General features: G+C 56.0%; 1 protein-coding gene across 1 annotated transcript; it reads right to left on the reverse strand.

Moving 5' to 3' along the window:
* Window positions 1-295: 295 nt before the first annotated feature.
* DLK2 (delta like non-canonical Notch ligand 2) lies at window positions 296-6,644 on the reverse strand. The gene is made up of 5 exons (XM_041477212.1): window positions 6,572-6,644; window positions 4,955-5,018; window positions 2,415-2,545; window positions 1,670-1,814; window positions 296-1,073 (listed from the first exon to the last, which is right to left on the reverse strand). The coding sequence occupies exons 1-5, from the start codon at window positions 6,642-6,644 to the stop codon at window positions 296-298; spliced, it is 1,191 nt and encodes a 396-aa protein (XP_041333146.1).
* Between the last annotated feature and the right edge of the window lie 3,983 nt (window positions 6,645-10,627).

Genomic DNA, 10,627 nt, shown 5'->3' on the forward strand with positions numbered 1-10,627 from the left:
CGTGTGGCACGGGTGGCTGCGGGCCGCACACCATTGCTCCCCTGCGGGGCTGGCCCAGCACAGCCCCGCCTTCAAATGCCCCTGCGTGCCAGCTGAGCCAGCCAGACAGGAGACAGCTCAGACCCAGGCAGGGCCATCGCACCAATGCTCAACGCCCGAGGTTTTGTTGACATGTTTGCTGCCCTGGGAGCCCTTCCCCGCTGCCCAGTCGGTGCCGGCGTGGCTCCGCAGGGTGCAGTTCAAGGGGTTTGCCAGCATGATGACCTGCCAGGGCCTGCTTCGGAGTCCTCGCAGCTCACAGCTCTGTGGTCTTCCTTGGCTCAATCAAGATGGTGTTGAGCATGCCCACCTGACACTCCTGGTCTTGGAGCTTTCTTGCAGCCTGAGAAGGGCTTTGGCACCAGTTTGACCTTTGACGGCCTCTCTGCCAGTTCCTCAGCATTAGCAGGACAGTGATGAGGACCAGCACTGCTGTCAGCACCCCGAACACCAGCACTGTCACTAGCTGGGCTTCACTCAGCCCTGAGTCCCTTTGGGTCACCACCTCCTTCACAGAGATTTTCAACAACCCTCCCCCCGGCTCTTTCTCGCTGTGGTTGGCCACACGCCGCCCTGTGACCACAGTCCTGATGGGCTCTGGCTGCGTCACCCCCGGCGTCTCACTAGTGGTGCTTTTCACACCTCCAGCATTCTCAGGGTTTGCAGGGTGGTAGGCAGGAGACCAGGTGGGCTCAGGGACAGAGATCTCACAGGTTTTGCCAGTGAAACGGTCAGGACACAAGCAGTCATAGTCATTGATGCGGTCATAGCACTTTGCCCCATTTTTGCACGGCTGGCTGGCGCAGTCGTTGATGTTGATGGTGCAGAAACGCCCTTCAAAGCCCACCTGGCACTGGCAGGAGAAGCGGTTGATGCCGTCGTGGCAGGTGGCTCCGTTGGCACAGGGGCGCATCAGGCAGTCGTCCACATCGTGCTCACAGAGAGCCCCCACAAAGCCAGCGAGACACCGGCAGGTGAAGTTACTGGCAAAGCCATTTTCGTCTTGACATTGCCCACCATTCTTGCATGGAGACCTGTGTGCAGAGAATAAGGATAGGATAGGTCATGGCCCTGGAAACAAGCAGCTTCCCCTACCCCAGGGGTGTACCTGAGGTAAACACACAGAGCTGCTTGCACGGTCAGTGTGTCCAGCTCTCTCCGTGGGGGCAGCTATCTCTAGGAGAAGACTGGGTGGGAGTTTCTGTCTCCTTGAGTGAGAGGCTGTGGGACCTTCTCAAAGGCTGTGGCTGTGCACAGGCCCACCACCCACCAGGGAGGGTCTTCAGCACAATGATCTGAAGAGGAAACATGCCCTCCTAATGCTCCCCAAGGGCATCATGGATGTCAGCTCATCATGCCTACAGCAGTTTGGCTGCCTGGGAGATACGATGTCCCAGGCATCATGAACAAATTCCTGTCCTCCTACAGCAAGGACATCTGTTCAGATTGCAACAAAGCCCTTATCCTGGTGGGACTGTGCACTGCACTCTGTTAAACCAAAGCCAAAGGTGATTTTGGCTTATCTCCATTACTGTATGGAAATTCACAGGTAAAGAGCCAAGCTGAGCCTCCACTTGGCAGTGTGTGACCCGAAGTAAATGCTGTCTGTAATCTCACTGCAGTGCCTCACCCTGCCTTCTCACATGGCCCTGTCTTCATCTCACAGTCCTTCCCGTGGAAGCCTTCTGGACACAAGCAGGAATACTCCCCATCCCGATCGTAGATGCACTGTGCCCCATTCTGGCAGGGGGACTGGTGTTCACAGATGTGTATGTCTGAGGGGAAAAAAAATGGTGTGAATGAGGGAGAAAAGAGGGTTGATGTGGCCAACTTAGTGCAAACACAACCCACCAAACCCCCTGAGGATGGAGAAATGGCAGGAGCTTCTCTCTTCTCCCCTCCAACAGGCACCTGCAGCAACAGAAGTGCAGTGCCTGTGTGGTTGTGAAGATGCAGTGCATGCCAACTGTCTGACCAGTGGAGACCCCCAGGTACAGACAAGTCCCTGGGGCTGGAGAAGGGGAGTCCCCAGCCACCTGCTGAAGGCAGGAAGCCTTGGGGGGGAAAGCAGGGGATGCTGCTCAGAGTCCTGATGCAGCACGGGAAATGCAATGAGTTGATCTGCCCCATTTCCTGAGGCTGGCCAGTGTCATGCCAGCTCTTGCCATACAACCAGGGAACAAATGACAGCAGTCTGACCTCTCTTGCAGGAAAGGAATGGTCCCAGCTGTGGCTGCCAGGCAACATCCCATCTCCCAGGCAGCCAAAACAGCATCACCCAGGTGGCTTCTGGCTGCGCTGGCTGACATATCCATGAGGGTGTGCTGGGCTTCTGCCCTCAGCACCAGAGGCAGGGATTCGAGCCCACGACTCACCTTTGTCACAGAACTTGCCAGCCCAGCCGGAGTGACAGATGCACTGCCAAGGCTGGTGGCACGTGCCGTGAAGGCAGCCCGGCATACGCACGCACTCCTCGCAGTACTCCCCCTCCCAGCCTGGGTCACACCTGCAGGAGGACAGGGCATAGCAGCATAATCAAATCAAATCAAATCAAATCAAATCCAAGCAGGGGCTTGCAGAAAAGCTGTCTGTGTGCTGTGCAGGGCTCCTACAGATACAGCAGTGCTCAGAAACCCTCCCAAAGGCCCCACGGACCTCCCAGCTCCCTCCTGCAGAGCTAAGTACTGGCATCTCATCTGTCCAAGGAAGCAAGCAGACAGAGCAGGAGCAAACACCCCCTGCAGCCAGGGAGGGTGAGTGGCCAGCAGCAGAGCTCAGCAGCTTCACTTTCACTGCCCACATCCCTCTGCTCTCCTCCAACCAGCCACTCCATACACACCGCTGCATTAGCTCAGCAATTCCCATACCTCCCACAGCAGGCAGCCACTCTGACAGGCAGAGAAAAGCCCATCCCTAACCCTGAGCTTCCTGAGAGAAAGGGCCAAGAGGCTGCTGAGGTTCATGTGTTCCACTGCTCCTCTCTGCATAATAATGTGTGTTATTTTTTGTCTGGAGTGCACTGTAAGCCAGCTGTGAAACCTTGCTGGCTATGGCTGGTGCACAGAATAGACTTCTCAGCCAGCCCACAAGGGCAGCACAATGGGAGAGCCTGCTGCACACAGCGAGCCTTCTGGCCCCAGAAGAGCAGGGCAGTGGCAATGCCTAAGTAAAGCTAAGCTGCATTGCTCCAGCGGCAGGCATCCCTCAGACCTGCCAGCTCCAAGGCAGAAAGCAAGTGATAACAAGATGAGAGCTGAGAGGAGGTGGCACCAAGCCACAACACAAGATATACTCAAACCAGCACAAAATGAAACCCAACAAGAACAACACAGTTCCTAGAGTAAGGAAGGGGGTTCATTTTCATGGCTGGGGCTCATTTCAGCACAATGTGTGGTGACTGCAGTTTTTTTGGGCTAGCCCACAGCTGGACTTTCAAACCTGGGATGCCTGTTGTCATCTGTATGTTGTTCCAAAGAGATGAGGAGTGAGGAAAATGGTAAAAAGAATACATATATATACACACATTAGAGGCTTTTCAATGGGACTGGAGGTGATACCATGTGCCTGGTATATTCTGGGGAAATATATTCATACCTGGACAGCCCTGAGCAGAGGGATGTGGACACCCCTACCCCCCAGTACCTGCAAGGAGCAGGTGCTATCAACTCTTCCACTACTCTGAAAGGGAGCTGGCCAACCTAAAAATTGCCAGGAAGGGGGCCAGGTAAGCAGCCAAGTCTCCCTGAGTTTGAGGTGATTTTGAGGTAGTGCCAAAACACAAGGTTCAGCAAATGCTCTGGAGGCCTGAAATCAGCAGCAGCAACTCACGTGCAGAAAGATCTGCAGCTGGGACACCCTGCCACATGGTGACATGTGGCCTTTCTCACAGGGGCTTTGCAGCACCCTGCTCCCCCAACCAGCCACAGCTGCTGAAAGGGCTCAGGGAGGAGCTCCGTGCAGCTGCAAACGGGGGCCCAGCCAAACCAGAGCTGGACACAGCCTGATGCAGCAGTCAGCAAGAACAAGAAGTGGCCCAGGTGTGGTGTGACACCAGGGGCTGTTCTGTGAAAGGGGATTGACCATGCCCTGGTAAGGGTGGCTTTGGGCAGTCTGTCCCTTTGCAGCCACAGGTGTCCCAGCCAGCCCAAAGCCAGCCCTTGCCTCCTGGTGCTGCCTTATAGAGTGGGGACTCCAGATGGCCCTACAGTGGGACAACAGGCAGTGGGGCTGTGGCAGCCCAGAGCAGTCATGTGCTGCTTCCAGGCTGAAGTGCAGGGTCAGGCTCTGAGCTTGGACCCTGTGGGATCTGGGCACCAGCTAGAGCTGGGATGCCAAGTACCACATATGCACTTCTGCTGCTGTAGTTCACAGCTTGCTGGTAAACCCTTTATGAAAAACATCCAGAGATCCCCACCACAGCTCAGGCTTCTGAGAGGGGACCCCTGAAGCCCTCAGTTATCTGCATGGCTGGAAGCCCTTCATGGCCCAGGGAGAGCACCTCCACCTCAACCAGCGAGGAGGCCCAGCAAGCTGGCCAACCCTTATGCCTGCCTTGCTGCCTGATGACTTTCCCCCATCACATCTGAGCCTAAAGACTGCTTCCCATCACCCAGGAACGGCCAGGCTTCCCTCTAGACAAAAAGGGCTCAGCAGAATAACAGTGGTCAGTGTGTGAAGGTGGGCACCCTGGAAGCACTGGAGCAAAGGCAAGAGGGGACCAGCAAGAGGCTGAGGCATCAAAATCTCTCACTCCAGAGGGTGTCAGGTAAGAAGAGAGCAGAGTCATCAGTTCCAGGTGTGGGTGAGTGGAGGAGGAGGTGCTTCAGCTCGGGGCAGGGGTGTAGGCACCAGGGACACGGTGTCAAGGGAGGGAGAGCAGTTAGTCAGGAGCAGCAGAGCCCAAGACAAGGCATACCTGCACTTCCCATCCTGGTCACAGCAGCCATGGGCGAGATTGCAGCGCTCACTGCAGTCATCCCCTACAAGAAAAAAGACATGGGGACTTGGATTAAGCAGAGCCTATAGATGAGTCCAGATCTGCCCATGGCTCTGAGTGTTTCCTTAAGTGCTCAGCCTACCTCTCCCCAGAACTGTAAGGTGAGGGACCTTCCTTTCACTCACTGAATGCCACACAAGAAATGAAGATTTCACAGTTCACTGTCTATAACACCGTCTTTACTGAGAAATGGGGCTCTGCTTCAAAACTACCCAGTCTCTGGTCATCTCTCTCACCTTTTCTCTGCTGCCTCCCTTAGATTTTGGGCCCTTCTGGGCAAGAGCTGGCGTTGCCCGTGCATTAAGACAACCTGTGTAACAGGGACTGACCCACCTGGGACCTCAGTCCCACAGTCTTGCAGCAGGTATGGTGGGAAAGCTCAGGGCCAAGTACTGCAAGGGGCACAAGAATGGAAATGGAAAGAATGGTTCTTCTTTACCTCCCAGGATGTTACCATCTCCAAGGACAGCTGTTAGCATAGAGTGGTCTGACAGGGGCTCCTGCCCTCTTCTGGGACCTGGTTGCCAGCACTCCCCTCCCAGTACAGGGAAGAAGGACTTGGCATCACATGGGGCCAGGTATCCAGTTCTGTTTATTTATTTAAAAGCCACAGAAGCTGTAACTGAGCCATGGCCTCACTGTGCCACTTCTCATCCTCTCCTTTGTGCCAGGTGTTCCCTTTCATCTCCACCTTCCCCTCTTCCCCATCTCTTGCTTGCATCTTAGCTCCACAGGGGAGCTGGTTCACTCTGACTCCGTGAGCAGCAGAACTAGAGCAGATGTCAAGAAGCAGGGGGGTTTCTCCAGAAGTCTTGTGCAAGTCTTGTGCAGGCCAGGCCCAGGAGGTGAATATCCTTACCTGAGCCCCTCCATCCTGGACTGAAACAGAGTAAAGCCCCCATGCCTAGAGATGCACTCAGGATTTCCCAAGCAGCATTTTGTGCTGCCTGGGAGAATGAGCAAGGGAAGAAATCCCCTGTGCATGCAGTTTTGCTGCAGTGAGGCAGCAGGTCCCACTGCACAGGGTCAGAGCCTTCTAAAACAAGTCACTATGGAGCTGGAGCAGCATCCTGGGACTGCTCAGCCCCAAGCCTGGGTAGTGCCACCTTTCCTATTTGTAACCATTTCTCCTGGCACATGGCTTTGGGAATTCATTGCTTATCCAGAGCAGGGATAGAGCAAACTAATCTTTGGGAAAGGAGTTTGTCTCAGTGGATCCAGGGTTAGCTATTCACTTTTGGGACCTCCTTCCCCCTCAGCAAGCTCATTGGTTTGGGAACCCGTTCACCCTAACTGAGAGAGAGCAGCAGGGATGTCTCTGCCAGTCTGCTCAGGCACTGCCATCCCTGTGGGCAGAGTTTCTAAGGTGCCTCCAGTGTCACACTCAGGTGATTTAACAAGCGGGCAGCATTTTCTGCTTTTCCAAGTCAGACCATCTCAATTTTGCATGGAAAACTGAGGAGACTTCAGCAATGCCAATGACAGATTTGGAAAAATGGATATGAAAGAGATGGACCCATGTCTACAAAGACTCACCTTGCACAAGCTGGTGATGGGCCAAGAGGATCCAAATCAAGGACATGAGCTGGAGACAGAAGCTTCTGAGCATGGTCAGTGTGGCCCCACCGAGATGAACACCTACAAAGAGAAAAAGAGCAAGCTCAGCAAAATCCCTTGGCTGACACACCAACAGCTCCTCTCTGCTGCCCGGGAGTTTGAGTTGAACCATCCAGTTTTATACAGCCTTGTCACCACACTCCCCTCTGTTCCATCCGGACTCCTTCCTCTAAGTCAGCGTTGGGGCACTAAGAATTAAAAAGCTTTTGAAAACGTGTGTACAGGAGAACCTAGTGTGCAGACTCAATCCTGAGTGTGTTATAGCTCAGGCTGTCGCAGCACATCTTGGAGCACCTGCCCCTGGTAGCTGCTGTCCGGAGATCAGGAACCCAGAAATACCCACCCAGCTGTGGGACCTTCATCTTCCCTCCCTAGATCTGGGACGCTTCAGCTTCATGTTAAATAAGGTCCTGCTGTGCACATTTGCACAAATAGATGGGCTGAGTGTTCTTCACAGTGCCCAGGCTGCTTTTCAAACCCTGCAGGAGAGCAGGGAGTCCAGTAGATCTAGCAGAGGAGCAGGCAGAAAACAGCAGCCCTCTTTCACTGTCCAAGCAAGAGAGTGCAGCAACAGGCACTAGAGCTGGGCTGCAGTTCCAGGTAGGAAATGTGAACGCACACCTCTCACCAGGTGCAGTCCTTTTCCTCAGCTGTCCTGCAGAGAGCCCTGTCAGCCCGAGGTTCCTGCACCCACTATTTTCCAACCGCCTCCTGCCCTCTTGAAGTAGTATTAAATACTTTCCAAAAATGCCTGATTCCCTCCCAGCCTCCTGGGGTTGTTAAGGGCAGGAAATTCAAGGGTGATATCATAAATATATTACTGTAATGAGATGGGAGGGGTTAAACAGTTCTGTTAAGAGAACGGTGAAGGTATGGAGCAGACTCTATCCAGCTGCGTGGGTGTGATGAACAGGGGCCATTCCACTTTCAGCTTGACTCTTCAGTTCTGGAAGGTTATGTTTGGTCCATAGTTGTGTGAGAGACCTCTAAGGTGGAGACACAAGTCCTCCCACTCACACTTACACATGCATTGCAGGAAAGGGTTTTGGGGTCCCTGCTAAGAGCTTCACCTGCCTGAACCGGACAAAATAGCCCATAAAAGCAATGCTGTTGCTTGAAGCATCTCTCCAGCAAACAAACCACCACCAACGAAGGATGCAGCATTTTCAGAGGGGCTACAGAATGTTACTGCCACTGACCCAGCCAAATCCCACTATGGATTACTCCATCCTCCCTCCCCACAGTCCCTTTGACAACATGCTTGCAGGACCCTCCTTCACCTCCTGCCCCTAAACATTGGACAGTGGCAAACAGCTGCTGCATTTCAGGGGAGGGTGAAGCAATTGCTATGAAACTTATAAAATAATTTAGGGCTGAAGAGTGAGTATCATGTTCCTTCAGGGCTGTGAGAAGCATAAGCTCCGATCATGTGCCATTGCAAAGGCTGTGTTTTCCCCATTGCAAAGGCTGATTTTCCCCCACAGCTCCCCACTCGAGGAGTGGGGCCCCCTGACCTAGTCACCCCGTGGGTGCTGCTCCCAACAGAACGCCCGGGATAGACCTGGACCCCGGCATCCTGGGCGGCAGCTGGTGCCCGGGAGAGGTGTGAGCAGCTCCCACCTGGGCAGGCCTGGCTTTGGGTCACAAGGACACGGGCCAGGGAGCTCCCTCCGTCCCACTCGTCCACCTCTGCCTGGCCGGGTTGGGGGCTACCAGACCTCCGGGTGCTGCGAGGACGACCCCCGAGTCTATTAACCACCCTTGCGAGGTTATCAGGGACCTCTGCGCGCTCGGAGACTACCAGGGACATCCCCAGGAGGTGGGCTATCAGGCACTGCCCCCAGCCTGGAGGCCATCGGGACCCCTCCGGACTGGCGTCCGGGGGCAGGGCTGGGATCCCGGGGGATGCCGCGCCGCTGTGCTCGCCGCGCCTGTCCCCCCGCCCCCCTCCCCCCGGGGCTTTGGGATCACCCCAAGCCTCAGTGCCCCCCGGAGGGGCACGGCCACGGGGGGGGGTCGCCTTTCCCCCAGCCCCACCCCACCCCAGGGCTGCCCCGGAGGGGACCTTCCGCGGAGCCCCGCCGGAGCCCCTGCGGCCGGGGCGGCGGCGGGGAAAGGGGGGCCGGCGGGGCTGGGGCGCTGCGGGTCCCCGGCCCCTGCTCACCTCGGCGACGCGGCGGCTCCTGGGAGGCGCGGGGCTGCGGAGGGAGCTGCCGCCGCGTGTGCCGCGCCGCTCCGCCCGCCGCCGCCGCCGCCGCCGTGCAGCCCCGGCCGCCTGCCAGCGGCTGCGTGTGCCTGCACATCCCCGCTCCCTCCCCGGGACATCCCGCCTCCCGCCGCCCCAAACCGCAGGCAGCCCCCGACCCGGCCCGCCCTGCCCGCTCACCCCTGCCCGCTCACCCCTGCCCTGCTCCCGCCGCCGGGGGCGGGGGGGACCCCGGCACGGCCCGCCCGCCCCCAGGGCCCCGGGGAGCTGCGGCTGCGAGGGCTCACCGGCCCCCAGCAGCGATCGCAGAGCACGCAGAGGTGCCCCGGGCTGGCGATGCCCGCAGGGGCGCGCCCTTGCTGGGGTGCCCCCGCCCGGGGCTCGGGGCTGCCCCGCTCGCCGCCCTCGCCTGGGCAGGGGCGCGGTCCCGCGGGGCACTGAGCCTCTCCGCCTGGCGCCCCTCTCAGAAATAGGTGAGCGATGATCCGAGCCTTCCTTTTGCTCAGATTATCTGAAATAATACGAATAAGGAAAAACACCTCCTGCAGCCCCTCCCTGATGTCCCCGGGGTCCACTAAAACACCTCCACTGGCAAACTGTAGGATTAAGAAGGCCCATCCTCAAAATAAAGGTTCAACTTGTAGTAGCCACCTCACAAAAAAGAAGTCATCCAGAGAAGCTGTGGTCCCCAGCACTTTTCTCGCTGCCACTCATGAGATGTGGACATCACCACTTCAGTGGACAATAAGGAACAATAAGGCAACTGTGGGAGAGGGTCTGGGCTGTCACATCTTCAGACGAAACAGCTGCTCACTCTCCTCCTCACCTTGCATGGCCTTTCTGCTGCTTGACAAGATCACAGCCATCACCTTCAAAGGTACTAGCAATCCTTAATTAGATTACAAGCTCACATCAGTCAGCTCTTTTCTACCCCTGTATCCCACAAAGTTTGCTGTTTTTCACCAGGAAGGAAGAAGAACCATGTCCTACAGGCACTTAATGGATGCTTTCACACTCCATCTCATCTCATCAGACAAAGTTCAACCCATCCCTGTAAGAGGACCCAGTGAACAATAAGGCAACTGTGGGAGAGGGTCTGGGCTGTCACATCTTCAGACGAAACAGCTGCTCACTCTCCTCCTCACCTTGCATGGCCTTTCTGCTGCTTGACAAGATCACAGCCATCACCTTCAAAGGTACTAGCAATCCTTAATTAGATTACAAGCTCACATCAGTCAGCTCTTTTCTACCCCTGTATCCCACAAAGTTTGCTGTTTTTCACCAGGAAGGAAGAAGAACCATGTCCTACAGGCACTTAATGGATGCTTTCACACTCCATCTCATCTCATCAGATAAAGTTCAACCCATCCCTGCTCTCACCTTCTCCAGTCCCCCCAGCCCTCTGCTGCCCTGTCAGCACCCCGTGGCAGCCATGGGCAGCTCTGCAGGTCCCAGGACCCAGCAAGAGCCCAGGTATCAAAGCCAAGGTCTCTGCCAGCTCTGAGCAGGGACCCCTACTTGCTCATCCTTGGCATGCCTGGACAACACAACATGATGGAGTGATAAAATGGGGGCCTACCACCCTGCCTACCTCTGCAGGACCTGCCTCCTTCCTGCCTCCTTCCTGCTGTCCTGTCAGCCAGGAGCCCTGTTCCTTTCTTTGCCCTCTTCCTCCTCCTATCACCCCAAAGACAGAGGAACGGAGAAGTACAAACTTCCTACATAGGTTGCTCCATCAGCTCTTCAGATATTTATGAGAGAGGTGTGCA

This window comes from Pyrgilauda ruficollis, unplaced genomic scaffold, assembly GCF_017590135.1.
Source record: "Pyrgilauda ruficollis isolate IOZ18807 unplaced genomic scaffold, ASM1759013v1 scaffold4, whole genome shotgun sequence".
Taxonomy (NCBI): domain Eukaryota; kingdom Metazoa; phylum Chordata; class Aves; order Passeriformes; family Passeridae; genus Pyrgilauda; species Pyrgilauda ruficollis.